A 26,711-nucleotide genomic window follows, 5' to 3' on the forward strand; every position below is an offset into this window, starting at 1 on the left:
GTGGCTGTAAGTACATAAAATGTATAAATACATGGACAGGTTATATAAATGTATATTTATGTATATAATGTATATTTAAACATGATGAACAGTGATTTCTGTTGTCACAGTATATAAGTGACAGTGTCTCAGTAATGTCTGAAGAAGAATGATGCAATGGGAGGGTCAAGTATGTGGCTGGAATTTCGTTGAATAAGACAAAATGGACTTTGTTAGTGTGATACCTGGTTCACTTGGTAGATGCTTGACCATATGGCCTTCGATGCTCTGACACAATGTTCACAAGCTACATTCTTGATCTTGGGGTATTTAATTATTTCCTTTTGCTTAGCAGTATTTTTTTATTATCCTGACATTTATATATTTAATTTTAAATGTCTAATGTAGCTCCTTATGAAGTCAGACACACTACTCACCAGCAAGATGGACCATCTTCAGGGAATTATGGAGCCAAATCTGCACTCACCTGTTCAACTCCTAACCGGGTAATGAATTGCATATTTTTCTGTAGTAGTACTACTAACAAAACAATAGGGAAATTTAAAAAAAAAGGCAGAAAATTCTCACTTTGAAGGGAAAAGTGTTCTCTGTGGTGTTTTTAGACTAGAGACTGAAGTGGGCTTTTTTGGTATAGGAGGAAAAAAACCTGATAGGATGGAGAAATTACAATACAAAATCAAATAATTAAGTCACTAAGAGTAAGTCAAAGTAAAACATTTTCATTTAAAGTACATGAGATTTCACAGAGATTCCTTCTTGATTTAGATTGCTATCTGTAACACATGCACAGTATTTATGACTAACATTCTGCATATTTTGATTTTTCACCCCAGTTGGTTAAATGGCACCTTAAACAAAATATATCAATTTCTGGGCATTTGTTTGTTTTTATGAAAATGGATCTTATATTTTCCTGCTGGTTGCAAAAGCAGATCTTTCCTGTGTTCCAGTATGCCTGCTGTGCATTTATTATGCAAACAATTAGTTTGCCCTAAGGAAGGGCAAAGTTCTCTTAAGGGAGAGATTTTCCTAAATAAGTAAGACTCAGAGACTTTACCTTTTCCTGAGTGATTAGTACCTCATACCCACAATAAAATGTCACCTGAGCCTCCAAAAGAGATCTACAGGTAGTGTCACATAATTTGTGCTAACTTGAAATGAAATTGGGTGCATTTGCATAGCACTTTGAAATGAAAATTAATCTGCAGCTTTATGATGTTGCCTGTTTCACGGATCTTTTGATGTGCTTCAGAACTGGTGTTTAGCATTTGATTCTTGGGAAATAGGTATGTCAGAGAAAGGGTTTCACAGCTGATTGCTGTTCATTCTTGCCCTCCCTTTTTAAGACTGTTATCATGCAGGCTTAAACATTGAATACTCATTTATTCCATTTTAACAAAGACACCAGCTGTACTGGCAGACCTTGTGTAGATACCTCCATCCAACCTGCAAAAGGTACAGGCCTCCCTTAAACAAGTTAATCAGAGAGCAAAGACAGAGCAAAGAAATAATTGATTGAATACCCTTCTCCTCCAGAATATTCTTTTTCTCAAAGGAAGATTTTTGCTTAAGCCTTGGGAAGTGATAGAAGTTTGAGGGGCGTCTCTAAGGGCTTGTGTGCTTGTGTGTCTCTCTGATTTAGCATAATGAGTGCTGAGTTGCTGGGGTGAGCAGAGGGTCCAGAAGTGGAATATCTCCATAGTTACAGCACCATTCCTAGATTAAATATGTAGTTTCACAGCAAAGAGAAATTTTCATGCACAAAGCTGCATAAATGCATCTTTGGGTCTTTACTGGTTCCATCCATCTGAGGTGTACAGCCTGCACAGGATTGTAATGCGTGGCAGAAAACAAGGACACCCAAAATGAATCTAGAGGTAATAAAGTATGACTTGGACTTTTAGTGGTCAGCAGTAGCCAGAATTCCTTTTCCTTTGAGTGCTGGTCATGTAAAGCTTCCTTTAATTGCAGGGGTAAAGATACCTGATAACCACCTCAGTTTTAACAGGTAAATACTGGGATGGTCATCAGTGTGGCCATTTCTGCTTCGTCTCTTCTGAAAATTTGTCTCTGCTACGTAGAAGAGTGTGAGTCTGGTTTCTTGAGGTTCCCGGTGTCCTTCTGGTGCCCTCCCTGTGGCTGGTGCCAGTGTCCCTCCCTTCAGTCTCTTTCAGTGGAGCGGGAGCAGCAGGACAGCAGCACCCAGTACTCCGATGACCCTTGGAGGATAACAGAGGAGCAGAGAGATTACTACATTAACCAGTTCAGGTCCCTGCAGCCCGACCTCAATGCCTTTATTTCAGGTAATTTTTACCAAACACTATGCACATCGAATAGGGGGACGAGGCTGGGAGGTGAAAAGTATTAAGTAAATAATTTTTTTTTTCTCTTTGGTAGCTCATTTGTAAGAGTTGATTATGTTTTTGTTTAAAGGCAGACTATTCAAACCAATATTGTGGTCCTTACATTTTCTCCTAAATATCCTGACTTTAGAAAAATAATTACATCTAAGGGAGAAGTGTTGGCAATTTGGTAAAAAATTAAAATGAGCTCTCTGCATTGATGTGCTGTATTTGTGGATCACACCTGCAGTGTGTATGGAGTTGAAAAACACCTGAGGGTTGTCCTGGCTTATCCAGCAGAACTGTGGCAGTGTCCATGTGATGACAGTGAAGCATGCAGTTAATTACCCTGGGCTGTCAAGCCTGAGGGTGTATGGTTCTGAGGGACTGAGATTTTGACCTCTAGGTAATTAGGAAACAATCCTGGAGAGCACACACATGGCAGAAGCATTGTTAAGAGCATACTGAGATGGCTCCGATCATACTCAGATTTTCATCCTGAATAGAAGGTCCAGGAAGAGGAGACTTCACCATGTACAGACAGATTGGTCTGGCAAGGAATATGTCACAGGTTTTCAGCTGAGTCATTTGTAATGAACCCTGCTGTATCACAGGGGTCCAGGAGGCTTTGAGCCAGCCAAAAGTTTAAAGAAATGACCTGCTACTAACTGAAATTAGTGCTTCAGCAGTTCTTCACCTTAGTTAAGTCTCCTTCTTGCAGTTTGCTTCGAAGAACGAATGGTTGTTCAGTGTTGGTTCTTTCCCCAGTGGTTGCCCAAGGGGAAGAGGATTATTGTCCCAGAAGTCTGTGCTTTGTTTCCTTATGATTCCTAAGCCTGTACCCAGGAAGAGCTTCCAGGGAACCCCTGAGAGCCTGTGCATATGAGGTGGTGAAGAAGTGCATTTGTTAACTAGAAATATGAAAAGGGCTGCTATGGCAGGGTGAGGGAGGATGCTGCAGTAGGAGCTGTGTGCTAGCTGCATCTTCTGCAGGTTTTTGGATTTTTGTGTGTTTTTTGTTTTTTTGTTTGGTTGGGTTTTTTTGTTTCTGTTTTTGTTTTTGTTGTGGTTTTTTTGTTTTGTTTTGTTTTGTTTTTTACTTCTGTAAAATTTTCACTACAGGGAAAAGTCATGGTTGAAGCAGCATCTTGGGAGAGCAGTGCAGATGTCAGAGCACTGTACTGCTGTACACTGGGTGAAGCAGGGCTGTTTGTGTCTGGTATTTTATCACTGGTGACATACTTGTTATGCAGGACAGAGTCACTAGGACTAAAGTAGGTTTCCCTTTATTTATTTTTTCCCATATGGAGGGAATGGAGAAATGAGGTCAACAGCTCTGTCTGGCTTTATCATTTACTCAGAAGGAGACAAATGGTCCAGCATCTATAGTAGCATCCGATTAATCTGAGCATCTCTCGGACATAAATTAACTGCCTGCGTCTGGCACAGCAGACCTGGTAAAAGGGAAGAGTTTGGAGAATTAATTTCCAATGGTTGATGAGGCATGCTTTCCCAACAGGTTCTGTAGCAAAGAATTTCTTCACAAAATCCAAGCTGCCCATCCCAGAACTTTCTCACATCTGGTGAGTACTGTCACAGTGTTGCAGATGCCTATCACGTTTTTTTAAAAGATGCTTAATTCAAGAGTTCTTGTTAAATTTTAAAAGTGTCTTCAATTATAATTATTGCTCTCTTCTCCAGAATCACTTTGAGGCCCAAGCAGCAGGGTGGTCATTGCTCTTCTTGACACACTTGTTTTCTGGAGAGATGTTTGCCTACTCAGCAGGACTGGGAAGGTTTGAACAGCAGCGTAGCTGAGAGCTGTTCTTAAGTGCATTGTAAGCAGCATCATTAGCTCAAAGAACATTTTTCACGAAATGACACAGAGGAGAAGCACCTCTGGAATGTTTTAGATGTGTTGTCGGTTTTATGTTTCTGTCTCTGTTCTGTCAGAGGAGGCCTAATTAAACAACTACATAATTCATTAGTGCTTTTCTAATGAACCAGTGCTCTTACTTTTAATGAGCTTATTGAGAAACAAGAGAGGATGGAACTGTACGTGATAAAATTTGACAAGAATTCTATTATATTTTCATCAACAACATGGTGCTTTGTAATTTGTTGTCATCGTTGCATGTCTGATAGGAGGAACAAACAGTTTTAAACGTGGATCAAAAGTGCTGATAGTGATTTTGTTTTTATATATGCTTTTATGAAGAGAGATGAGAAGAAAAGCTTGCAAGAGCCTAAACATCTGTCAGGGTCAGAGGATATGTCTGGAATCTTTTCAAAGCGGATTGTCAGTTGTGAAAATAAAAAAAAAAAACCAACTGAAGAAACATAGTGCTGGGGGAAGTGAATATTGGAATTTAAATTTAAGATTACTTAAAAAGAATGGATTAACCTAATATATTAGCAAAACATTTTATTTCTATTGCTGACACAACATGTTCTGCAGAATTTCAAGAAAAGTATTCCTTTCTAGTAGATACCTGTAATTTTGTGGCAGTGTGATTTTTCAGGTTGTGTTGCTGTGTTAAATACATGGGATTTCAGTCCTTGTCACTATAACCTCAACAGTTTACGAAATGCTTGTTACTTTCAAAGAATAAGAAATTATATGTTTATTTTAGACAATGTGCCCAAGATAAAATATTAGTCAAGTTTTGCAAAGAGTTAGTTTATAAAATTGAATTCTTGAATTTCTGAAGCTTAACTTTAGTGTTTGTGAAGCGTGCGAGAATTAGAGGGAACCACTTAGTGAGATGTTAACAACAATATTTAAACTTGTCAAGAGCATTAATTTTGCTCTTTTTTAAGGGTTACTCAATGGTGCTAAGTAACCATTGCTGAAGTCCATATGTAACTTTTTTCTCCTTGAACTGTTTTAAGATCCTGCATGGATTAGCCAAAAGTGCTTCCAAATATTGGCAGGTTAATTCCACCCTTGGAACAATGTGCAATTAATTGCTGCTCAGAAGACGAACTACATCCTGGGCTGCATCAAAAGAGCAGCAAGGCAAGGGAAGGGATTCTCCACCTCAGCTCTGCTCTGGCAAGGACCCCATCTGGAGTGCTGCATCCAGCTCTGGGTTCCTCAGCATAAGAAGAACATGGAGCTGTTGGAAGAAGTCCAGAGGAGGTCCACTAAGTTGATCACAGGGCTGGAACACCTCTCCTATGAAAACAGACTGAGGCACTTGGGGCTGTTCAGCCTGAGGAAAAGGGTCTGGGAGATCTTCTAGCAGCTTTCCAGTGCCTAGCAGGGTCCACAAGAGAGCTGGAGAGGGACTTTTCACAAGGGTGGAAAGTGATAGGACAAGGGGGAATGGCTGTAAGCTAAAAGAGGGCAGGTTTATATTATATATTAGGAAGGGCTTCTTCACTGTAGGGGTCCTGAGGCCTTAGAACAGATTGCCTAGAGAGTTTTCATCCCTGGAAGTGTTAATGGCCAGGCTGGATGGGGCTTTGAGTAACCTGGTCTAGTGGAAGTTTCCCTGCCCACGGCAGGGGAGTTGGTTGGAATTAGATGATCTTTAAGGTCTCTTCTGACCCCAACCACCCTGTGATTCTATAAGTATAGATTATGTATTTCACATTCTAATATACACATACCATCATATTCAATGGCATAATGTATTAAAGAAATGTATTTTACTAAAAAATAAAAAAGCGACAAGTCAGTTTTAGAAAATCAGCTTGCTCCATCTTCCCCGAGACAAATGTGCAAGTCAGGATCAAGTGTACATGACAGGGATGCTTGTCTTGTGTTAAAATATCCCTTCTCAGAGTTGCATTTTTGTCTCCTCTGCGATGGCACACATATGTTTCCCTGAGGTAGCACCCTGGAAAACGTGTGCCTGTTTTACCCCCAGGGAGCTGAGCGATGTGGATTGTGACGGGGCGCTGACGCTGGCAGAGTTCTGCGCCGCTTTCCACCTCGTGGTTGCGAGGAAGAATGGCTACCAGCTGCCCGAGACACTGCCAGAGACACTGCTGCCCGAGTACCTGCAAGCAGGTAAAGCTCCTGTGCCACCTCAGAAACCCAACGTGTGTGTAAGACAGGCTCACTTTCCATCCTGGGAAGAGGCCCATCCTGGGATTCTGTGCTGTGTAATGATTCTCCAGCTGCATTTAGGGCTTGTGTTTTAAATTGTGCTTATGAGGTGATTGCTGAAGAAGTTATATATCAAAGCACAGAGATAGGGATGCAAAGTAGAGCAGTTGTCTGCCCTTTGCTCCACTGGGTTTCAGGTGTCAGGACAGACACCTGTAAAGCAAAGGGAATCCAGCAATGGCTTTAAACTGAAAGAGGACAGGTTTATGTAGATTTTAGGAAGAGATTGTTTACTGTGAGGGCAGTGGGTCACTGAACAGGTTGCCCAGAGTAGCTGTGGATGCTCCACTGTCACTCTTTGCCATGCTGAAATGACCACATGGACACTGGGAACTTTGGAGAAATCAGGCAGAAAGCCCTGATTTGTTTATTTCATCCCATTATATACTTTTAGAAAGGTGACTATGGATTGGAGGGTGGAATTCCCACCTCTCAACCACATTGGTCAAACAGACTGTCAACCAACACTTGCCTCTCCTCAAGAAGAATGCAAAACCAATGACCGTGTTTACAAAAAGCAATCTCTTGTTGACGTGAACAGAGTGGGAGAAGTGAAAACTTCTACCTTAATATGAACTCAGAAAACTTGGAAAACTCATGGTGACACTCCACCCCTGAAAGTGTTCAAGCCAGGTTGGATAAGGCCTAGAGCAACCTGGTCTAGTGGAAGTTGTCCCTGTAAGGGAGGTTGGAACCAAATAATCTTTAAAATCTCTTCCAATCCAAACCATTCTGTGAATCTATGATACAGCTTTTAATTCTTTTGGTGATTTTTCCTGAAGTATCTATGTCTTGAAGATTTGTTAAAAATGATACTGGACTGCATTAGAACTTAATATGCTAGTGTATTTATTTACACAGAAATAATGGTTATAGAGGTTGATTTTTTTTTGTAATATTTTTTATGTAATCCACAGGTTCTTCTGTGGGTAGTTTGCATAAATGACAGCAGGATTACAACAATTTGTGTAGCACAAGGATGAATTAACCCAAAATGTAACATGCTTTAGTAACAGTGTGCAGTGAAAGACCTACCCTTTCATTTGTTCTCTTCAGTTATGTTTCTTTTAATTATAAATGAATGTTGAAATATATACTGTTACATCTAAAAAATGTGCATGACTCTCGGGGGCAAGGAGGATTAATCACAGATGATAATTACAGTGCTATGGGATAATATTTAAGACCTAATAAAATGACCATTAAATTTGATGACACTGAATACATTAAAAGGCAGGAAAAGAACAAATCAAGCTGCAGTTAGGAAAATTAAATGTTGACCCTGTATCAGATTTGTGAAATAATTTCTGATGGAGTCATGTTACCTGTAATCCACTATATTCATATCCAAAGCAATAAGCTCCTGGAAAGCATGCACTTCCAAACCTTCATCACTTTCATTCTCTCTAATTACATTCCCCTGTCATAATTACAACTATCCTTTTCCCTCCAGGACCATCACTTGGTTCACTACTTTCATGTCTGGTCTCATATAAATTGGCTTGTAAACTCATCCATGCAAGTTATTTTTGGTGCATCTTCACATTGAACAGTTTTGGGTAAAACTGCAATAGAAATAACCATTTCTAGTAGCAGGGAATCATTGTGTCAATGGGAGACATAGCATTGTAAGCTGCAGTTGTTCCATGGGAGTCCTCTTTTTCCCTATTTGTCTCTTTCAGCACTTAGTTCTACCATTTTGTTAGATGATTTTTGTTTCATGGTGTTGCGTGAAACCAAGTATTTCAGGCAAATCTACATGAAATAGGTGAAAGGATTAATTGTGTCTTGTGGGTCCTTTATATACCCCAGCTAATGAACTAATTCTGGTTAATCTGTCTGAAATTATCTCATGATCATTCTGCTATCTGGTCAGGATTCATAAATTTGTCTTTTGAAAGACTTGCGTTAATACAAAACAGAACAAATAAACACATTGTAAATCTGTGAATCACAGAAAAATGGAGCCCTGGCTGTATTACTTCTGAAATAAAAGCACTGACGAGTATTGACAAGTGCCTCATACAGTTACCTAAAATGTCAAAAGCAATTTTCAAAAGAAATCTTGTGTTTTCATGTTTTCATAATTTGATTTCTGTGAAATATAGAATTTCTGTTCAATTTTTTTGGGCTTCTTAGAACCACAAAGAAGAATACTGGAAACTGGTTTTCATTAGGTTGCTGTGTTAGTTTCAGAATGAGGCATAATTTGGTTCAACTGAAGAATTTGCATCTGATAAGAGGCTGTTAAAACTTCAAATAAAATTATTTGGAGCAAAAAAGCATTTAAGAATGCATTAATCTTCCTGGTTTTATGGCTTGTACCATAAACTACAAGCACAACTGGTCCAAATGCTGTTCTGGCACAGCTCCATTGACACTTTGATCCACCACCTTCTTTTTGGAAACTTTTTATTAAAACTAATTTGCAGAATCTCAAAAGCTATTTGCCCTGTGTGTAACCCACTGTACTGTAAATTAAGACAGATTTCCAAGAACTTAATTTATTGAGATAAAAATAAATGCTAGCCAAAAACTAGAAATGTGGTTGTTCTGCCTTTTAATATATTGATCTTTAAAAAAATATGTTTTCCAGCTCATAAAACAAATTTATCTCAGACGAGCTTATCCCAGAGTGATACCTGCAGAAGGACCTTAGCTTGTTGTGAAGTTAGAGGTTATTTTTTTCCTGACTTTGAAAAGCTAGAGGCTATTTTTTTCCTTTTTTTTTCCTCCTGTTCTCAATGTTGTTTAGTTGAAGGTGGTATATGCTATAGCATCCACAGTATTTAGTGCTTTGCTTTTTGCTGGCTTTCAATTTTAGAGTATAATGCAGATTCTATTATACTTTTCAGTATTCAAAAAGTCAAAATTGCAGCTGAAGGTAGCATAAGTACTTTTAACACTGTTAAGAGAACAAGATATAAACTAAAAGATCAATTAAGTTGGTACTGGCTTGGGAGAAGACAAAATTTCATCCAAATTTCACCATAATTTCTACAACAGAAATTATACAAGCTGTCCCCTTCATAACACTAACTTACTTAAGATGCAAGATAGATTTTCTTCATGGTGTTTGTCATCCATGTCTTATGGATTAGGTCTGAGGTGCAGAAATGAAGGGCAAAATCATGCTAGAAAAGGTTGTAAGGAGTATATATTAACAAAAGACTTGATGTGTCTGTGTTTGGCTTAGGGTTGGTTTTTTGTTGGTTTGGGGTGTGTTTTTTACTCTTTTCATTTCTTTTTCCTCCCCCTGCAGCTTGTCTGAAGCCGGTGCGTGACTGTGCCCTCTTTGACTCTTACCCTGAGCCATTGCCTGGAGGGCAGCAGAGTCGGGACTCCGGCAGGACTGAGGTGAGAGGGGGGAGCTGGGTCCTTGCCCTGCAGAGGGGAGGGGCTGGACCAGCTTCTCAGAGACTTCTCGGGTTCTCAGCCCCGAGATTCGGTGACAAAGTGTCCTTTGCCCTCTGAAACACCTCGCTCCAAGAGCAGAGGCAGAGTCAGGAGTTGCCAGTTCAGGTTTTCCAAGGTTGTTTATTCTTTTTTATCTCATAGTTCTTTCTGTGCTCTGCCAAGGTTCCTTCTGCAGCAGAGAACTCGTGGTGACTCCTCCTGACTGGGAGGGTCTTGACTTCTTATACTGCATGTTATGTGTCTATAATTTACAATTCATTACCAATGCCTACCACCTATGCTAGACAGGTCACCTCTACTCTAAACCAATCTCCTGTGACCCAGCACTGCAGAAGATGGAGGGCAGGAACAAGAAGGAAGAACAGGTCCATGCTCTGATTCCTCCATCCTGCTCATCAGCCTCCATTCTAAAAACACCCAAATTCTACTTTTTCGCCCTGTGATAAATTAACTACTACTGATTTCACACTCCTGAGACTTGTAATTCCTCCTGGGCTCTGTGCCAAGGTTTCCAGCCCCCCTGTACAGGTTCCAAACCTCCTGCTCGGGTCCCAGACACCTTTGACAGGGTCCCTGACCCTCCAGGGTGATCAGAGAGATGCCCTGGACTCCCAACAGAGACTGTGCTATGTGAGCAGCAGGACTGTGAGTCTCTGAGAGGACTTTAGGAATCTCTAAGCTCCTCATTAAGCCATCTCAAACCCCCAGCTCAGCCATTTGTTCTGTGTATGGAAAGGGCTGACAGGCTTTTCAAGAGATATTCCCACATAACAGAGTTCACAGAAGTCACTGAGGGACTTGTGAGATGCTGGAATCTGCAGAGAAATAGGCTGTACCTGTTGGTGTCCTGCAGGGCTGCTGCAGGAGGGGCAGTGGGGCACATGGATCATGTTCAGGTGAAGTATCTGCTCAGTCTGAATTGGTTGAAAATATGAGGCTTCAGCACAGACCCAGAATCATAAAATCACGTAGTTTGGAAAAGACTTCCCAGATATCAATTCCAACTGTAAACCTTCTTTCAGATAGCTGTAGAGAGCAATAAAGTCACCCCTGAGCATCGTTTTCTCCAGGATAAACAACTCAGGCACTCCTTTGGTGCTCTGGACCCTCCACCAGCTCCATTGCCCTTCTTTGAATACAAGTCAGTCTCCTTTCTTGTAGTGAGGGGCCCACAGATGAACACAGTAGGTTTGGCTGGATGGAACAGGGGCTCTGGACTAGATCTCCAGAGGTCCCTTCCAAACCCAACTGCTGTATGATTCCATGAAGTCTGCTGCAACCAAAACTGAATTAAGGAGAAGAGTTTAACACTGAGGTTAAAATCCCAAACTTTTAAAGACTCTGTAGAACTGACATAATCATGGCCACTGAGTTGTGCCTGGATATTACAACTCTCCATATATGTGCTGTGAGATTTAAAGGTTTAGTGTTAAGGTAGTTAATCAAGTGGCAAACTGACTGCAGGAACCGGCCCTTCTGACACTCCTACAAGTTTAAAAATAATGGTATGTCATGGCAGCTCAGCAAGGCTGTTATCCAGCTATTTCCTCCCAGTGCTTTGCTCTGGGGAGTCCCTGGGTCAGAACCCAGCTGCTCCCTCATCAGATCCATTTTGTAGTGATACCACCAAACAGAATCTCCCAAGCTTCTATGGAGTACAGCATTCACTTCAGGCAATGCCGCAGCCAGGACACTGAGCACTCAGTGTATCTTCTGGAACTGTTAAAATCTATGTTGTATCCCTGGGAGGTGTTGCTCATCCTACAGCAGCTTGGCCAAAGCACAGCAGTCACACTGGGCTTTGTAAGCAGCACTGCAGATCTGGTAGTGCAGAGTGCTGGTATGCTGGCAGCGTGGGCAGGTTGTTTATCAGAATGTCACTAATCCCTTGCTTATGACCTTATTTTGAGTGTCTTGCAACCTGAAATATGAAAGAAGATATGGATATAAGATGGAATTAAATTATATTTGAAATGTAAACAAGTATATAATTATGTATCTTTCATACACCTAATTAAAAAGCTTCTGTTTACATTGTCCAAGAATAATGGACTTTAAAATCTCCTCAAAAGTGATTTGAGAATCATTTTGACTTGATTTTTTTTGTTCAACTTATGTCTTTACATTCAGAATTAATACACTGAATGAGTATCATTTGGAAGGTCAGTAATTCATCTTTCATTCATCTCCCCCACTGGGAAGTGCAGCAATTCACTGTTGCAATTTCATTTGTATCTTGGCTAGTTGAGGAATTATACTTTAGATACTTGATCACTACATTAAAAATATTATATTATAAATGCAATCTGTTATGCATTACCTCCATGTCTTTTTTAATTTCCACCTATCATCCATTCAGGCTATTTAATTTCATTTCAGATGCCTGTTTTTACTGTGACTGCTGAACTACAATACTGCAATAAAATAGAAACAGTTCCTGAATGCATTCATAAAGAAAATAATGGCAGGAGACACGTTACCTGCATGCTAGGCTTTGTTAAACTTGAAAAACACACCAAGGCTGCTGGTATTATGCTTGGGAATGACACGGGTGACTGATTTGTGTTACCAAGGAAGTTCTGTCTTCACAGGGTTTTTTTCCTCAAGTTTTTGTCTCCCACTCTCCTTTGGCTCTTTTCTGCAAGCTTTCTTGCTGCCAAAATCTTAAAGTTAAAACATGCATAAAGTGACTGGCTGGGGTTCCTCTGGGTGTCCTCAGAAATGTCATGCTCACAGTTCAATGAAATCTCTGAAAGTCATTCCGTCAATGAAAGCATGCATTGAGTTAGGTCTGTGGTCTCATGTTCTTCACTTGAGTGTCAGGGCTAGCTATGGATGTGAAATGTTTTGTTCATGCATTTTCAGAGTCCTCAAGCCATATTTTCGCTGTGTTGCTTTTTCAGAAGTTCTAGGGTATTTCATCCCTCAGAAACTTCATAAAATAAATCTCACGTACCTTTACTGTGGAGTTTTCCTTTTTGAACTACTGACTTGAGATTTTTGTGGTCTTTTTAAAATGTCTATAAAACCTAGGTTTCTCAATTTATTTCTTTAGGCCAAATTTATATCAGGACATTTTCAGGTCAAATCTCTACTGTGCTCCCTGGGAAAAAACCAGCATCACTTAATATTTAGAGTAGGTTAGGGTTTCTGACATTTGCTTGAATGTTTGATTTGGTTGCAGAGTGTATTCTTGTTCTTACAGATAATGGAGTAGAATTTATTCCACCAGAAGCTCCAAGAACAATAAATGCCTATAAGTTGCTGCTGAAATAACAGAAGATTAAGGAATAAGACTGAGGAGAAATTCCCCGTTTTCCTATCAAAGGCCTGAATGGGTTTCCAGCAGACTTGCTAATGAAATTTGGTTTACCCATCTCTATGACTTCATGCTGAAAGGAGTATTTCAAGGATCAGCCAGGAGCCTTTAAAGCATCAGGCTCTGCAGTACAGCTGGAATTTTGGTTAGAGAGACTTTTCTCATGGAGACTAGAGAAGCTTTCATCTATCCTTACACAGGTGTTAGATATGGCCCTGTTGGGAGAAGTCTCTCCTTACATACAGCCCTTATCTCCTTCAGTCTTTCACTGTTGAAGTGCTCCTCTAACTAATTTCAGATGTGGAACTGCTGTACCTTGAAAAGCAGAGTTATATTGTCTTTCTATAGGTCCTCTATTCTTCTTTATCTAACAAAGAAATTGTGGTGCAAGAGCAAATGTTGCCATTGTTTGTGTTAAACTGTATTCTTAAAGATTTGACTGTGGAAGGGTACAAGCTGTAACAATCAGTGTAAGTAACATCTTCTTTCTTTAGAAGTCATCAGCTGAAGAGGTACCTGATAACTCTGCCCTGTTACAAGATGGAAAGAAAGATGACAAACAAGGTATTTAAATAAATATTTTTCTTTTCCATTAGAGATTAAATGATGAGTGTTTTTAGTATGCTACTATATTTGCTGACAGAAGCAATGGTGTGTTTAATTTTTAAGCTAGCTATGTATTGCTACAGATCTAAAGAGACTTCTCACAGCAGCTGAGTTGAAGACAAATTGAGAGGTTTGCTTCAAAACTAGTTCTATCACATGTGAATGATATAAAATGTACCTTCCAAAATGTGTCTAGTCTAAGGCAATTAATGTTGTGCTTCTTACTTAAACAAAATTTTAATTACCAGGATTTTTTTAAGAGTGAAGATTACACTGTGCCAAATTTTCAATTTCCATTTTTGAAAGAAACACCAACACTTCAAAATCAGTTTTTATTCCTATTTGAAAAAAATAATCCCTACATTTTCTTGCAAAACAAAAGTTTTAGTCAAATTGGACTGAAACGACTTGATTCATTCACTTCATTTGACATCCAGCAGCAGCAAATCATGTGAAATTGAAGTGATCTTTCTCTTTTTTGCTGCAGTAGCTTCTGTGGCTTCCAGAATTGGCACCAGATCATCACCCAGCCATTCATTCCCTTTTATATTCCATTTTTCTAATTTTTACTTGCCGTCCCTCTGTTGTAGAAAGAAAAGAGTTGTGCGTATTTTGTTGCCTGATTCTCAGAGCTGCTGATTATGTGTTAATTAAAATAAAAAATGTCTTGGCCTCCCAGATGTCCACACGTTAAAGTGACATCAGAGCTGTGAGACCAGGTAGTCCACATTCCTAATTCACCTTCCACACTCAGGTATGACAGAGTTTGACAGATTCCCAGTGTCACTTTTTTCAAAGGAAGTTTGTCAAGAGTTGATGTGTGTTTGTAAAACATTTTGACACTTCAGCATATTCCAAGAAATCGTTGTTTTGTTGACAAGGTTTGTTTTGTTGTAAAATGTATAATGAACTAGAGAAGGACTTGAACCTTGGAGGTTATTGCTTTGAAATGTCTAGGGAAGATTTGCTTTTTACTAAGGGAATATTTTTTCCCTGTTTAGATGACAAAGTTGTGCTTTGATTTTTGTAGCTGACATGTTAAGTCACATGGGAACCTGTTTTGAGACATGCACTCCTCCTTCAGGGCTGAAGATAAGCTGTATTTATGACACAGACTGCTACCTTTTCAGCCAAAGAACAAATACTTTTGTTCTACCTTTTATTACTGTTCTGACAAACATGAGAACAGATCACTTTCCTGACTGAGGGGATCTCCCCAGAAGTCAAGAACCTGCAGTTCAGGGCAGTAGAAGCAAATTTTCCTGCATTTTCAAAAGTATACAAGTAAATTCATTTCACTTAGGTTATAATGTAGTTAAATTTGGAAGATAATGTAAGCTGAACTGAGTTACAAGACCCAAAACCTTTTCCGCATTTCGTTTGATAAAGGCAGATCACAGGTAAGGTTGGAAGAGACATCTGGATGAACCTCCTTGCTAAAGCAGGTTCATCCTAGAGCAGGAGAGATTTCAATCCAAGTGGTCATTTAACACTGAGTGTTACAGTACATCAAAATACACTATGGTGCATTAAAAACTCCATTAGAAAGGACAAGTAGGGGAATGTGGAAAGGGAATAAGCACTCAACCCCACAAATTCTCAAAATTTGAGATTATTTGGCAACTTGAGCATGAGTCTTTCTTTCTGTTCTGGACTTTTGTGCTCTTGAAAATTGTTACTTGTTTGAGTGCTTCAGTTTTCTGAGGTTATTTGGCTGCTTTTCAAGTATGTTTGGCATTACAAGATATCTAATAATGTTTAGGTGTTCCTTTCTCAGACCTGATACTTCTAGATTTTTCTCTTATGTACTCAAAGTAATTATATTTTTTTTTCTTAAGCTCTTAAAGTAAGCACTACTCTCAAAGCTATACCAAAGGAATTTCAGCACTTGACTGTGAAAGCAGGTAAGGAAAAAAAATGCCGTGTGTGACTTGCATGAGAATGTTGATCAAGTATTACTATATCACAGTAAGCCTAAATTAGTGTAACTTGATTAATTTTTGAAAGAACCTTTTGCTCTTGTACTATTTTCCTACTGACATTAGCTTTTACCTCATAATGACTACTATTTGTATGATAAATATTAATTACCTCTTCAGGTTGTCAAAAGGTTTTCTTGCTTTCTTTCCCTCACTGGGTTCTTCCTGTGTGGAAAATGTTTTAAGCAGTTTTAAAGGTTCTGGAGTTCTTCTGTCCTACAAACAAGATGCAAGAGCATGAATATTTTACCTCTTGATAAAACCTCATCTAAAATATAGAATAACTATGTAATGTTTTGGTACCTATTCTGAAATGGCTTTGTGAAAGCTCAGCTTTCCTATTTTGTGTCAAGGAGTTACAGGACAGCCTTTTGGAAACACAGACCTTGAGGCATTAAGACACTGACGCAAGCTTTTGACTCAGGGCTTGTTGTTTTGTTGAAACCACTCCTGATTTTTCTCTCTCCAGCTCCAACATACACTCCTTGTTCCTATCGTTCTGGAAAATGTTATTTTTGGAACAGCATATGTCAAAATTACTTATTTGCACCAGAAACTTCCCCTGCATTCAGTTCAGGTCATTAGACCTCCCTTGCCTTCTTTGTTAATCTCTTTGTACAGTGGTAAGAATGTTTGTAAGCCCTCCCTGGTCCCAATCAAGCTAAAATCTTGCTTTCTTTTCCTTTTGCATGAATGTTTTTACTCATGAAGATACCCTTGATTAAGAAAATGGACCCCACATGTCTGTCACAGCAGTTTTGTCTTATAGCTCGATTTATTCATGGCTGCTCAACAGCTGCATGCCTCATTTCCCAAATCTTTTTTTCCTGGCTTCTTCCCAAACACTTGGCAACTGCCAGATTTGCTATCTTCAGCTCCTATTCTCAAAAGATTGCTGCTTCCCCTTTACACACACACAGACACACAGACACACACACCCCCCCTTGCACATCCCTCTCAGGTGAAGGGGAGGGAGGTTGCATGACTTTCCGTTCTGTTTTTCTTCCTCCTGGTTTTGCCCAGGAGCACAGGGGACTTTTACTTTCAGTTCAGCAATTCTGTCTTTAGTACATTTAGGAAAAAAAACTTACTGTCACCTGCACATCTCCTTCCCCTGTGTCTTTCATCTCCTGATCAGGGAGGTCTTCCCCATGCTGCTGTGCTCCACCAGTAGTGTTGCTGTGTTTGTATACCAGAGGGGACAGTGGCAGAATTTCATTCTATCATCGTGGCTCCTGTCCCTGCAGGGGTTCCACTCTTGCTGTGCTGCACCTTGAGGCCAGCACATTCTCAGGTTGGATGCTACAACTGATGTGAAAAGTAAAAATGTTTTCTCTGTCCAGTGGAGTAGATGCAGCACAGATTGAGTGGTTGTTTCAGAATCAGGCACCATTCTGAAAGGTCATTGTAATCATCAACCTCCAGCATGAAAACTCATTTGGGAGAAATTGGGAGAAATTTTACATGCTTTGGTTATTCGTTTAGGCTGTTTATGTAAACTCAGGAAAGATGATAGCCTGTTAAAGTTTTCTGTTCCGTCAGAAGGTCTAGAAATTTGAAATCAATAAGAACTTTATATGTTCAGCAGAACTTTATATGTTCAGCATTCTGAATATCTGGCCAGTTTATTTAGACTCCTAAGTGCAGGATCATTGTTGACCTTAGCCTTTTAAAAGATTGAGGGCCAAATTTCCAAGCATTTAAACTGTACATTCTCCCTAAATGACCAATAGGAGATGAGTCATTGAGGTTGATGGGGAATGCTTTGTTTTTCTTCTTTAGCTTTTCACCTTTTCCAGCACAATTTTTCACCTGATCTTAAGCCTGTAAAACAAGTAGGCAGCTATTGAGTGTAAGATGTTAGGCTACAGTCAAAAGTTACCAAATCAGCATCCTTTGGAAAGTTAAAATGAAGCTGTCTTGCAAAAGGGCTGTAGGACCAGCTCAACACCCAAAACAAGAACCTTCACACCCTCTTTAAATACTGCAGACCAAGCTGTTCAGTCTGTCAGGCTCTACTACTCCAGGAATCATACAAACTTTAAATAATCGTGTAAATTATTTATTGAACAGGTTTAACTTAGTCATTTCATGAAAGTTAGACTTGTGTAACCATAACAGTAGAAATACAGAAAACTTGTGAACTGGATAAATAGTTTTGTATTATCTTGAGTGATTTTGTCATGTATATGTATAAACCTGCACCTCAGACATGAAATGTGCACAGACTGAACGTACCAAAATAGTTGCACATTTCTTGGAAATCCTGCCACAATTATTTGTATGTCCTAATAATCAACTACCTGCTTCACAGTATTTTTTGTATAGTACTACTTCTTTTGAAAGGAAAGCTAAGTCTGGGTATTCTGTAATTGTAGCCTTGAATTTCCTAGTTTTTCAAAAGCTTAGAAAGAAAATCCTTGGCAGTAGCATTCTATTGCTATCATTTTTTATTAGTAGTCATTTTGGAATTCTTTCTTCCTTATGTGCTTTCCTGTTTACCTCAACAGGATGTCCTTGGAGAGTTTGAATGTCAGTTTTACCTACGGGTTTTTTTATTTGAAAGGCTTTCTAAAAGAAGTATGAATAGAATTACAGTCTCCATAAGAAAAGGAAAATTTGAAGATTCTTAAACATGGTTTAGCTTGGAAAGGATTTATACTTCCTATTTCTAAGTGGCATATTTAATAATTGTTCATGTAATTTAATAATCAGCAATTTCAGCATTGGAAAATTGGGTCATATGGCTGTAGGGAAGCAGTGTCTGAAGTTGTATTCTCTGGGAGTTTGACACAGAGAGAGAAGGAGGATTATCACCACTGCATATTTTAATATTAATTCCCTCTCCCTCCTTTAGTTGCTAGGAAGAGTTTGTTGCAGAATGTTGGAATGGCTGTGAACCAGTTTGGTAATGACTTGATACCAGAACTTGGTTTATAAGTGCTCACTGCCTGCTGCAGTGGGATTTATTCTATCCAAAACACCAATGAGCTCTGCATGATCCTAAAAGCAGTTTCTGTTATGAGGAGCTGGTGTGTGGCTGCACATGTGCCATATGCTGCTGCTTGTCTTCTGTGAGCCTAAAGCTTCCTGTGGAGGGTCTGTGCAGTAGCACAGTGCAAGCCATTAAAAACTCAATATTTGCCAGCTGCTGCCACAGGCAGCTCCTGCTCTGTAGTTTGGAGGATCCTGTATTCTCAGTAGTAGCTGTTGATAAATGCTATGTGGTAGCTGGTGACTAATGTCTGACTTGAAAGTAGGCATATATCTGAAGGAAACTAGAAATTCTGACAATTGTTTTCTTCCCCCCAACCTACTTGTTTCTCTTGAGTGTTGTACCTTGATTAGTAGACTGTAAAAAATACAAGGATTCACTTTGTATGTGCACTGGGATCATTGATGCTGTTGTAACACCTTGAGGATATCTCAGTGGGATGAATTTGCAAGCAATCATGCAGATGTGTTTTCTCAAAATTATCTGATACTAGTAAGGAGAGTAACAGAAAAGACAATGTAAACCAAGGAACAGCCTCAAGGAATTACCCAGAGATGATAATTCAGCACTGTTGTTTTCCTATCACATAAAACCTGCATGTGGCAGGATTTTTGGAATTCATCCAAATAACAGAAACCCATTTTTACATTAATGGAAATGTGTTTGATCAACATTTAGACTTAAAGCTTTCTTCCTTCAAATACCTTTCCTTCCCAAGGTCAAAACAGTCTCAACATAACATGCTAATATTTTGTAATGGATGACATACATTTATACTAATTAGATAAAGTATTTAGGAAGGACGTAAACCTTTGTGCTTTTGGAAGGAGGACAAGTAATAGGTACCTGGACTAAGAACAAGATGTTTTCTATAAAAAGTTTATGCTGTTCTTATGTTTCTTTATCACAACTACATCCATGACCACAGGCCAGAGCTACCAAACCCATTGCTCTTCCTTTGTTCTGGTAACCAAATTAAAAAGGTGAAGTTCTCATTACGGGTTGGCTTTTGAACTCTTAGGACATTCACATACTACAGAAACAAAGGGGAAGGAGAAGTGAAAATCAATCCCCATTGCTCATGTGAGATGAATATACTCTCACATCCACATTTGCAACACTCACATGTTTAAGGGGCACTGATTCTGAAGCTAAAGACATTTATTTAAAATATGATGTTTTAGCAGTTCTTTTTTCTTTTCTATTCCAGCTGCTCAAGAACCCAATGCACTCAGAGCCAGACCACGCTCCAGGTACTGCTTTCATTCCTGTTTCAGGAAAAGGCATATGTTTCTGTGGTGTTACATACAAGGCATCAGAACTGGTGTTGGATTTTTTTTTTTTAAATTGGTGTTGTGCTGGAAGTACAGCTCAGATCAGACAGATTTACCAGGAGGAATCTGTAAGCTATAGACCCTACATAAATACTGTGCTAGGGCCCCATGATCTCTGGTCATAAGGTGCTGGAAGTTTTGCCTGTCTTCCCAGCCCTGCTGCCTTGTCAGGGTGGTGACTGCCTCCAGCCCAGCCCCAGGGGTGTCGTGGCAGGACAGCTGGGACCACCCCATTGCAGGGAACATCCTCAGCAATTCCATGCTCTTGCAACCTGCACGGGGATCTCAAATGGAGGGAGACACTGCACACTCCTGCAGAAACAGCAGCAGTAGCTCAGCTCTCAGGTGTGGGTGAGTGAATCCTTTTATTGGCATCCATGTGCTTGGCTGTGGTTGGTTGGTGTGTGATGGAGGGACTTCAGGACTGTTGTGTGAAGAAGTGACACCTGCTGAATTAGGGTGTTTGAAAGAAAAGGGAAACCTGTGCCAGAAAATATTGTATATAAATGGATTGCATCTTGGGTTGATTGTCACCTACTGGTGTATAGGCATATTGTTAATTCACCTTAAACTTTTCGTTTTTGGTGCTAGTTAAAGGACTCTGCTTGGGATTTTTTTGCTTGGGTAATGAGAGTATAATCAGAAGCTGTCTGCTTACAGGCTTGTCAAAGCCTGCTAGTAAGAGAGGATCAGCTCTAAGCATGGTGATTGAGGATTGAAATCCTCTGTTCGGGAAGGCTGAACTGCCTTGTGTGCAGTTTTTCTACTGCTAGCCAAAGCTTTTTAGTTTCTGCAGTTTTAGATTTTCTTGCTGTGTTACTAAATTGCAAATATGCAAAAAATGTGCACAAATGCATAGAACACCAAATGCTTAAACAAGCTCAAAAAAAGTCACTAGAACGTGACTACTCTGTCACATGTGGCTGTCTCACATCTGACTGTATGTCACTGCTTCCATGCAGAAGTTGAGACTAAAGATACTTGGTCACATCCTTGAACTCAGATCCGCTGTGCTTGTTGGAAATGGGATGAAATATCACAGGGGGATTTTTTTTTTTCTTTTTAAAGAACGATTGGGATGTTAGGAAAAAATGTGTATTAATGGACTTCAAAACCAGATTGGAATATATTCAGTAAATGAGAAAACAAAAACAGTGAAAGGATTTGTGGTGGGAAAAGTAAATCTGGTAAACTTGGTGGTGATAATGAACAAGTAGAATTGTTGGTGGCTCCTTTGGTGCGTTGTGAAAATTCTGATTCAAAGGGTGAGGAGGGCTCTGACAGTCCTATCAGAGAAAGAAGTAAATCAGGAGGTCTTGTCTCTAGCAGAACCAGAACAAGAGGATGGAGTAAATCAGTGATTCAGGCTCCTTTAAGAAGAATTGTGGTACTACTGGGAAAGCTGTCTATGTGCATGTACTGTTTACTAACTGTAATTTATTGACTTGGAAACAGGATGTTGCATCTCATTGTAACAATCCCAATGATATGAATAGTATTATTAAATCTGTGATGATGACACATAACCCCAGCTGGGGAGATCCATAGGTTTGGTTAGAAATTTGTTTATTTATGAAGAAAAAAAGAGTAGTTCTCGAAAAAGGACAGGAAGGACTGAGTAGGAGAAACGTTGAAGAGTTAGATCAGAGAATTAGAGGAGCAGGAATACCAAATCCTGATGACCTTCTCCCTAAAGAAGCTCTTGAATGGGATTTGAATGAAGATGTTGGATTAAAAGGAGTAAAAATGTTGATTTTATATGGAATTCATAATGGAGTGGAAAAACCTAGGAGTCTTGTGAAGTTGTATGAGGTAAAGCAGGGAGACAGAGAATCTCCATTAGCTTTTTATGAGTGGTTATGTGAAGTGGCTCATAAATGGACAGACTTGGACCTGGAGAGTGAGAGTAATAGGATGTTGCTCAATATGCTCCTAATTGGATAGCTGGCACTGGATATTAAGAACCTGTTTGGCAAAAAAAAAAAAAAAAAAAAAAGTCCATTTGCCATAACTGAGAGTTATTTCTGTTTTACTCAAATGTGCTTCTGGCCTTGCCCTGACATGCAGAATGTGTTACAGTAAGTCTAACATCTCACGTTGCCAGTGCTCATTTTGAACAGTCTTGGTCTTGCTTGGTCTTGGTTTTTCTAAACTGGTAACTACAACAGCTGAAAAAATCAGACAGTATTTGGCTAAATCAAAATTCTTAGCAAATGTACCACACAACATTGGGATTAATGTGCTGTGGGAGGGCCTGGAGGGAGGTGCTGAGCCATGTTTTTGACCAGATGTAGTCACTTTGGAGCCATCCAGTTTTTCCAGATTTTGTGAAATTTGGTGACTGTTTCTCATGAAAAATTTATTCTAATAGTTAAAAAAATTATTCTAGTGAGAATATTACAAATTACGAAATGTGTACTTGCAAGAGGTAGGCTGAATCTATACCTGTACAAACACTACCCTTGCATTTGGGAAAGGCAACAGAAACTCCAAGGGGTGTATGTGGGGAATTTTACTTTGGTTTATTCAAAATAGTTGCTACAATTAGCCTGCTGGCAAAGTTACATAAGAAGGCCTCAAGCTGTGTTACAAAAAGCCTTAAAAAATACTAGCCCTGTAAGCATGACTCGTTCCTTTCTCCACATGCTTAGGTCCTTCTGTTGCCAAATAAATCTGTTGTTATAAGAGGGAACTCTTAGTCATTAGGGCAAGGAATTTCCACCATGAACCTGACTTCTGGTCAGTGTATTTTTAGGTACTATTCACTATAGTTGTTCAAAACTAATTTTTGAAATAAAAACTTTTCTGCTTTTCCCCAACATGTTTTTCCTTAGGTCTTATTCTAGCACATCAATAGAAGATGCCATGAAAAAGGGAGAAGAACCTCCTACTCCACCTCCAAGGCCACAAAAATCACATTCCAGAGCTTCCTCTTTGGATCTGAACAAAATATTTCAGCAAAACACACAAGGTAAAGTTTGCTTTCTTTGCTTCTTCTGACCATTCAGGTTAGCTGTGTGCCTGGCAACTCGATCTGTTTGCAGAAATGCTTGACAATATGTGCCTTTTCTGCAGACAGTAATGCACTGCAGGACAGGAGTTCTGCTTGGGCACTTGCTTGTGTTACATCACCACTGAGGAGAAAAAAATCACTGTTTCTATAATTAAGGTGAATATAATGTTTTCTGGCACAGTAATGGGAAGCTTAGCATATGGTAGTCTGTCATCACTGACTGTTTATAAATAGTCTGGCTGTTTAGACAACTCTCATCAGTAACTACAGCATAACTGATTTTTATTACTATTTATTTTTTGTAGTTCAGAAGCAGGAAGAAAACCCCTAATGTTTAAACTGGGAGAAAGAAAGCAAACATTCTTGATGTTAAAGTCTAACATATGCGTGAGAACAATCAGAAGCCACTCTGAGTTTATAAAAAAGGGTAATTTCTTTTGACACGGGTGCATGTTGAGGGGAGAGAAAGAAAATGTGGAATAATAGCTGGGGTGAACTGAAAGAAAATGGCCTTTCAGCACCCTTTGAGTGCCTCTTGCCTTCAAGTGGGAAGAGGAGCTGTTTGCTCAGGGCAGCAGTCACCCGGTGTGGCTGTGCTTTAGCAGTGTCCTTGAAGCAGATCACAGGTTTATGTGCTGCACACCAATCATCTGACTCAAGGACCAGCTCAAACACAGTCATGCTTATGCTGCAGAAGAAATTCAAGGTTTGACTGTGTCTAGGAATGTTTAACTGGGCTCTCTAATGTGGTTCTTGGAGTGGAGTTTTACCTCTTGCTATATGGGACTTTTTTGTGCAAACACTAGAGAGAATTCAAGATTCCTGCTATGTGTGCTGATGCCTGAAACTCAGTAGGAATGAACTTTTTTTTTTCTGCCTTACACAGAGGAGTAATTCCTTATTTTTCTTCCTGTTAAGGGATCTGGTGCCTCCAATTTTGATTTTGTTATACATCAAAATAAACCCCAAACAGAGCCAAGTGCACATTTTCTACTGCAGCCAATCTTCTTGGAATCCAGATACCAACTATAACTGGAAGTAAACTGGAAGGAAATAAACTTGGGTTTAAATTTCACTTGGAACACAAATGAAAGAAGAATGTAAATTCTTGAAGAAGTCATTCTGTGAATGAAAATTACCATCTTGCTTTTGCAGTGGTTCGTTTTTAAAGTCATAAAGCGATTTCTTTTGTGGAAGTTAACAAACTGTGCAGTTTTGGGTACTACAATATAAAAGAGACATTAAGCCATTAGAGAGTGTCCAAAGGAGGGCAACAAGGATGGTGAAGGGCCTTGAGGGGAAGCTGTGTGAGGAGCAGCTGAGGTCACTTGGTCTGTTCAGCCTGGAGGAGACTGAGGGGAGGCATCATTGCAGTTACAAGTTCCTTGTGAGGGGAAGAGGAGGGGCAGACACTGATCTCTCCTCTGTGGTGACCGGTGATAGGGACCCAAGGGAGTGGCCTGAAGTTGTCAGGAGAGGTTTAGGTTGGATACCAGGAAAATTTTCTTCACTCAGAGGGTGGTTGGGCACTGGAACAGGCTCCCCAGTAAAGTGATCATGACATCAACCCTGAGTTTGAGAAGCATTTGTGCAATGCCCTCAGGCACATGGTGTGACTGTTGGGGTGTCCTGTGCAGGGCCACGAGTTGGATTTGATTAGTCTGGTGGGTCCTTTCCAACTCAGGATATTCCATGCTTCTATGTATATCCAGCATGACTGGAATAATCCTATTTCAGTGCATTAGGTTTTGTCCTACTAATTCTAGTTCAGAAATAATTTTAGTTTGGGGAGATTGGTGGATAATCTGCTTCCAGACCCACAAAGGAATGTTCAGTAGTACTGGGTTTTGTTTTCACTTCCACATAGGTCAGGTTGAGCTATAGGTATCATTTCTTTAATTGTAAAACCGTATGTGCTTTGAAGCCTTTTTTTGTTTGTTTGTTTGTTTCCTTTTTAAAGGGCAGAAAAAGAAAAATATCTTTACTTCAAGTAAATTCAGTAAAGACTCTGGCAAATCCCTGTTGTCGGCACTGGATTTTTTTAGTTTGTTTTTTTTGTTATGCACTTACTGCTGCTATATCATGTTTGTCATCATCTTATTATGCCTTTCTCCTGAAGAGAAAGTGTCTTTATAGACACAGAATATTTATCTGTGATGGCTGGGATGTCCAGCAATGCATTAGCTGTAGAAATATCCAAGTAACTTTCTGTTAAGAGACAGAAATCTCTTCTATTTTTGTTTTTATTCACGTTGTCTTTATGTTAGCATCAGAGAAAAATCCTGTGCTGCTACATTCCCAATGTATTTCTTTTTGTTGAATATGTAATCTCTGGCATTTGGCCTGTGTTCATGTTAAGAAAAACTTGGCTAGAGTTTATGCATTCCTGGAAGGACAACAGCAGGTTTTAAGTAGAAACAAAAATGTCATTTTAAATGCCTACATGACCTAGTTTACTTCTTCATTTCTCCCCTAGCCCAGTCTCTAGTCAGATACAAGCCAAGAGCTCCCAGAGTAAGGCCTGGGTATTGAGGGGGCCAAAAGTGGGGCAGCTCAGAGCCCAGAGATCCTGCAGCAGAGCCCCAGCCACCCTCTAGCCTCAACAGCAGCAGAAAGCTGGAGTCTGCCTTGGGGCGACTCTGGGGCTGAGGCAAGTCTCAGTTCTGTACTGAAACCTGAAAATGCATCCATTGTCTTCTGATGTTTTGTTCAGTTCTGCTTGCTGCCCATGGCAGCTGATAAAGAAATTACTTCTGGGCACTGACAGCAGTCTGAGTCTCGTTAGATTCATACGGTTCCCTCTGAAATACATTTGATTTCCCATTTAGTTTCATTTCTGAGTAACTAAGACAATGCTACTTTTAATTAACAGTTCTGTTGAACAAAGGATACTTGTTGGGAAAAGAGAATTTGCTTTGATGAAATGGCAAGGTTGTCATAAACAGTGTAGTTTTGTATTATCTGGAAGTGGATTGAACAAAACAGCCATATAATATTTACAAATGAATTTTTGACTGGAGGTTTTCAGCTCTCGTTTGCTTTTGAAACTCACCTCCTGCTGTGGCTGTCCCTGCAGTGAAGAACATGTGGAATGCAGGCAACATTTTTTGCATAGGCTTCTAAGGAAGCACTCACTGTAACCTGGATTCTCTGCTTCTGGGGTGCTGCTTTCAGCCAGCAACAAGGGGCTAGTATTGTGGGGGTTTTTGCCCTTTTAAAATGTGGGGTGTTAAGTTCCACGCTTGGTCAGGTGGAAACACAACAAGCATTTCATTGCAAGTGCAGTATTTTCTGTCACAGATGATGTTTTCCTGACTACAGCCAGATCTGTAAACTGTACTTAGCATTGCTGGGCTAGTAGTGATGGCTGCCAGAAAAGAAAACGTCCTGTTTGTTCTAATTTGGTGTTCACAGGAAAGGAATAAGGGAATAAATTTTTTCATTGTGCCTCAGCACTCCCATCAGTGATATAAGTGTGTCCCCACATCACTCCTGTATTCCTTCATATACACGTTTCCCAAGCAGTTTGAAGTGGTACTTGTATCATTAAGACTCAATCAGTACAATTGTCTTTCTGCACTCTCTCGTT

General features: G+C 39.7%; 1 protein-coding gene across 1 annotated transcript in view; it reads left to right on the forward strand.

Moving 5' to 3' along the window:
- Positions 1–26,711, forward strand: part of REPS2 (RALBP1 associated Eps domain containing 2) — a 97,487-nt gene that overhangs the window by 41,358 nt on the left and 29,418 nt on the right. The window contains exons 5-13 of the mRNA XM_063392899.1: positions 388–485; positions 2,165–2,303; positions 3,862–3,925; positions 6,218–6,360; positions 9,722–9,816; positions 13,690–13,759; positions 15,640–15,705; positions 19,986–20,028; positions 22,944–23,080. Of these exons, the coding sequence (XP_063248969.1) occupies positions 388–485; positions 2,165–2,303; positions 3,862–3,925; positions 6,218–6,360; positions 9,722–9,816; positions 13,690–13,759; positions 15,640–15,705; positions 19,986–20,028; positions 22,944–23,080 (855 nt within the window). The remainder of the gene's footprint in view (positions 1–387; positions 486–2,164; positions 2,304–3,861; positions 3,926–6,217; positions 6,361–9,721; positions 9,817–13,689; positions 13,760–15,639; positions 15,706–19,985; positions 20,029–22,943; positions 23,081–26,711) is intronic.

This window comes from Prinia subflava, chromosome 3 (assembly GCF_021018805.1).
Source record: "Prinia subflava isolate CZ2003 ecotype Zambia chromosome 3, Cam_Psub_1.2, whole genome shotgun sequence".
Lineage (NCBI taxonomy): Eukaryota > Metazoa > Chordata > Aves > Passeriformes > Cisticolidae > Prinia > Prinia subflava.